The following is a 5,268-nucleotide window of genomic DNA, read 5'->3' as shown; positions in this document are numbered from 1 at the left end:
TCAGATATTACTCTGTGAGAAGGTGAACGACGATCAATTTGTTGTGATTGCTTAAAGTGAATGTTTCCATTACCCCGATTCCCATAACCAAATCGGTTTTTGTGAGTCAGAACGAAATCATCTGCTAATGATGCAGCGTCCACGGCAGTACGAGGTTTATTTTCATTAATATACACAGCAATTTGATCAGGAACGATGTTTTTTAGTTGCTCAATAATCATCATTTCGCGTAACTCACTAAATGATTGTACGTTAGATGTTGTACACCAGCGATCAAAATGATTACTTAACTCTCTTGTGACTTCCACGTGTGTTTGTCTCTCACTTTTTCTCCAAGTACGAAAACGTTGGCGATAAGCTTCTGGAACCAGCTCAAAGGCTTTTAACACCGCAGATTTTACACTATCATATTTTTTCCTTTCCTCTACGGAAAGAGCAGTATACGCCTCTTGAGCTTTTCCCACTAATACAGATTGAAGCATAACTGTACGGTCGGTCTCAGGCCATTCCCGTTCCTCAGCTATGCTTTCAAATAATGAGAAAAAGACATCCGGATCTCGCTCATTGAACGCAGGCAACAATTTCAAATTATTAATGAGATTAAACGAACAATCTGCGCGATCAGCAGGTGACCTGCTCTCACTTTGAAGTTTCAAACTCTCAAATTTTAGCTGAAACTCTTGATTTTGTCGTTCTACAGCTAATTTTTGCTCATGTTTCAATTTTTCAAACTCCATCTCACGTTGTTTCATCAAGTCATCTAATTTAAGCTTCTCTATTTCTATTTCACGATCACGCATCTCTTTTTCGTGCAACTGTTGCATCCCAATCAGCTCTTTTTGCTGCTCAAACGACAAACCAACAAATGACATAGACTTCTCAGCTGCGGGATTAACCCCAGCTGTTACTCGTTTTGGCGTGATTGGTAAAATCTGAAGTTCACACAATTTAGCTCTAATTATTTCTCTGACCTCATCCTTTCGCAATCGCTTATCAACGCCCCTTAATTCATATTGATCGACAATTTCCCATAGCTGTTTTTTCGAACACAAATTCAATAGCTCATCCGAGGGAGCTTTACAAAATTCCTCAATTGACGTCATTATCAAACCTTCAAAAATAATCAATTACTATAACATAATTCGACCTATAACCTACTTCCAATTACAATTCACTCAGGTAATTCTTACGGTCACAAACTGTGTACAATTTCACGACCTCCCCACCTAATCCTAATCAAACCTTCTAACTAACTATTCCTAGTCTTCATGCGCTCCCAAGAGTCAAGCCCTTTGAAGCACCCAAATACCGCTGGCGTGGAACCGAACAGACAGTTCGGAGCTACACCACGGCAGTGCACTTGACCCAGAAGCCGCACAAAAATAATAAACTAAAACAAAAAAACAACGCAAAGCGCTGCTACAACCTAACTGGGGAATATACACAAATACACAGCTTTAAACCGCAAGAACTTACCTTTTCTGAGCTGACTAGAAATACCAAAACCGACGCTCCAACAAATATTTTCGCCTCATGGTCTCTCCCACCCAAGTAATTAAACGAATAAAATTTCATAAACAATCAGTTTAACGAAATCAAATCAATTTAAATTAGACGAGCCCCCATATGTTACACCCGGCTCAATGATGTAACATAAAGGGAGACGACACAGGCGAAATAAAGTTAAACGTAACATTTATTATCACAAAATTAAAGTAAACATAATCAAAACATCAGTATCAGTAGGTCTAATCAGTGTGAAAAGCGAATGAATGGATGCAGTAAGTGTTGTCAGTGATAGTGAATGGATGCAAAACAAAACATAATGCTACAAATTGGAGCGCAGCTCTGGCCAACTGCCCGAGGAACAGCGGCCCTGACGAACTCTGGCAAGGTGTTTAAATAGGAGCGATGACGACCATCAGGTGTGCTGAAGTCACGCCCAATCTCAATCCTAAAAAGAAACAAAAACACCTAAACCAAAACAGGGCAGTCCTAACACTACAAGCAAGCTAAAGCTGGCAATTTGAGCTCATTCACCTATTTTACAACTACTTTCCCGCTGACGAGTGGCAGAAGCCCCTCCCATGAAGCGAATTCGCTAACATAATTTCCCCCTTAATAAAACCTCAGAAAGAATTGTGTGATGAATTTTTCATCTGACGGTTGAGTGGAGAGTTTATCCCCTTTTCTTTTTTTTCTAAATTTGTTTCAAAATTTTATTCCCTAGGAGATAAAATGGTACAGAAACATTGAGGTTAGTCTATATATAGATTATAGATATATATAGATCCTAAACTCTGTCATTATATTTTCTAGATTTTTTTTTATAAATTGTATAACGGCCAGCCTAAACTCTGTAGGATACCGGCTGAGCAGGATCACGTTTGGACACCCTGGTATAGGATCTAACATACATGCATTACATATCTACATGTTTTGATATTAATTGTTTTGTGCCATTAAACTGGGGTTAACTTTTATTTCTTTGTTTTTCCACCTTAGACCTAACAGCGCTGAAAGAGGAGAGAGAAGATCTGAATGAAACTGAAGAGAAAGATCAGTTTAAGAATCTTCATGATTTCGTATCTGGAGAAAAATCTTTTTGTTCTTTAGAGTCTGAAAAAACTTCTAAACAAAAAAGAGCTCAAACTACAGGAACTATGAGTTATTTTTCTTGCGTTCAGTGTGGAAACAGTTTCACTCAAAAAGGAAGAATTCACACTGAAGAGAAGCCATACACATGCAAACAGTGTGGAAAAAGTTTTGCTCTAAGTCGAAACCTTAAAATCCACCAGAAAATACACACCATGGAGAACCCTTTTACCGACCAACAGTGTGGAAACTGTTTCGCTCATAAAGGAGACCTTAACAGACACATGAGAATTCACACTGGAGAGAAGCCTTACACCTGCCAACAGTGTGGAAAGAGTTTCACTCTAAAAGGATGCTTTAACAGACACATGAAAGTTCACACTGGAGAGAAGCCTTACAGATGCAAACAGTGTGGAAAGAGTTTTGCTAAAGGTGGAAACCTTAAAATCCACCATAAAATCCACACAATGGAGAACCCTTCTACATGTCAACAGTGTGGAAAGAGTTTTAATCAAAAAGAAAGCCTTAACAGACACATGAGAGTCCACACTGGAGAGAAGCCTTACTCATGCAAACTGTGTGGAAAAAGTTTCAGTGAAAAAGGAACTCTTAACAAGCACATGCGAGTTCATACTGGAGAGAAGCCTTACTCATGCAAACTGTGTGGAAAGAGTTTAGCTCGTAAAGAAAACCTTAACACACACATGAGAATTCACACTGGAGAGAAGCCTTACTCATGCAAACTGTGTGGAAAGAGTTTTAATCAAAAAGGAACCCTTAAAAGGCACATGTTTGTTCATAGTAGAGAAGCCTTACACATGCTCTCAGTGTGGAAACTGTTTTAGTCTAAAAGGAAGCCTTGAAAGGCACATGAAGATTCATAATAGAGAGAAGCCCAACAGATCCCCTTAGTGTAGAAAGAGTTTCAAACAAAATGTATATAATGGAACATTCTAATTCACATTTTAAAGCATTATGTTTTGTCCATAGTACACTTTAAGCTCAGTCCAACACAATATAGCTAGTTGACACTGTAATGCATAAAAGAGCAAGGAATAATATGGATTATGGACAATGGATTTGCTCTGTCTACAATGTAAGAAATTCACATTTGTATATCATGAATTGAAAAGAGATCTCACAGGAAGTGCAGATTTTTGGTTGAAGCACAATAAAGGACATTGTTAACATTTTTAACATCACTGTTTCGGGTTACAACTACAACCCTTGTTCCCTGAGAAAGGGAAGGAGACACAAAGACAGAGACAGGCTCCTCCCTCCTTCGTCTCCACCTTGGACTCTGTTGGTTATCCTCATCCCGGATATGCGTTCTTCTCCTTCTGTTGTTCCATCAGAGCATGGATGCTCCTTCCAGAAGGGGGATGATATGCCAGGAATATGGACCTGTTTCTGTTTCTGTGTGCCCTTTTTTGGTCCTGTTCCTTTTCTTTAGTCCAGTTCGTCATTCTGTGCACCTGTGTTCCCCAGTTACCCCTTATATTAAAATCAAAGTCTGTGCATTCTGTCTCTGTTGGGTCTCTATCGTCCAATATGTGTGTCTTCCCTGTTCAAGTATTGGAGCAATTTTATATTTTATTAAGCACTGTCACCCCGTCTATAACATCTCCGCAATTTACCCTGACTCTGATGCTTGATGGTGTTTGTCCCGATGGAGCTGGAGTGTGTGCTGTCCCTGGCTGTCGGTGGGGATCGCCTGGGGAGGTGCGGAGGGGTGACGGGACTGGTCCGTCCATGGAGACGCGGCGCTGGGTACTGAATCGACAGGTGAACTTGGGCAGCGGCTGAAATTACCAATTTTGGACAAAGTGGAAAAATGCAGAGCTGTGCTGTCTAGCAGGAGTAAAGGCAGTGGCAGTACAGGTCCTTTTAAAAAAAAATAGCATATTGTGATAAAGTTCATTATTTTCTGTAATGTACTGATAAACATTAGACTTTCATATATTTTAGATTCATTACACACAACTGAAGTAGTTCAAGCCTTTTATTGTTTTAATATCGATGATTTTGGGCATACAGCTCATGAAAGCCCAAAATTCCTATCTCAAAAAATTAGCATATCATGAAAAGGTTCTCTAAACAAGCTATTAACCTAATCATCTGAATCCACTTATTAACTCTAAACACCTGCAAAAGATTCCTGAGGCTTTTAAAAACTCCCAGCCTGGTTCATTACTCAAAACCGCAATCATGGGTAAGACTGCCGACCTGACTGCTGTCCAGAAGGCCATCATTGACGCCCTCAAGCAGGAGGGTAAGACACAGGAAGAAATTTCTGAACGAATACGCTATTCCCAGAGTGCTGTATCAAGGCATCTCAGTGGGAAGTCTGTGGGAAGGAAAAGGGTGGCAGAAAACGCTGCACAACGAGAAGAGGTGACCGGACCCTGGGGAAGATTGTGGAGAAGGACCGATTCCAGACCTTGGGGGACCTGCGGCAGCAGTGGACTGAGTCTGAAGTAGAAACATCCAGAGCCACCGTGTACAGGCGTGTGCAGGAAATGGGCTACAGGTGCCGCATTCCCCAGGTCAAGCCACTTTTGAACCAGAAACAGCGACAGAAGCGCCTGACCTGGGCTACAGAGAAGCAGCACTGGACTGTTGCTTAGTGTTCCAAAGTATTTTTTTCGGATGAAAGCAAATCTTGCATGTCAT

General features: G+C 40.5%; 1 protein-coding gene across 1 annotated transcript; it reads left to right on the top strand.

Moving 5' to 3' along the window:
• Positions 1-2,663: 2,663 nt before the first annotated feature.
• On the top strand, positions 2,664-3,981 carry LOC141320576 (uncharacterized). Its single transcript, XM_073833315.1, has 2 exons — positions 2,664-3,396; positions 3,839-3,981. The coding sequence occupies exons 1-2, from the start codon at positions 2,664-2,666 to the stop codon at positions 3,979-3,981; spliced, it is 876 nt and encodes a 291-aa protein (XP_073689416.1).
• Positions 3,982-5,268: the final 1,287 nt, after the last annotated feature.

The sequence above is a fragment of the Garra rufa genome, chromosome 1 (genome assembly GCF_049309525.1).
Source record: "Garra rufa chromosome 1, GarRuf1.0, whole genome shotgun sequence".
NCBI classification, from domain to species: Eukaryota; Metazoa; Chordata; class Actinopteri; order Cypriniformes; family Cyprinidae; genus Garra; species Garra rufa.
The sequence above is the reverse complement of the archived record's forward strand: the minus strand, read 5'-3'. Positions and strand labels throughout refer to the sequence as shown.

What these genes read in the sequence shown, in the direction of transcription:
- LOC141320576 (XM_073833315.1), top strand. Translation starts at nt 2,664, where the DNA reads ATGAGTTATTTTTCTTGCGTTCAGTGTGGAAACAGTTTCACTCAAAAA. An exon ending in AAGGCACATGTTTGTTCATA is followed by an intron (nt 3,397 to 3,838) that starts GTAGAGAAGCCT and finishes TCCCTGAGAAAG; the next exon opens with GGAAGGAGACACAAAGACAG.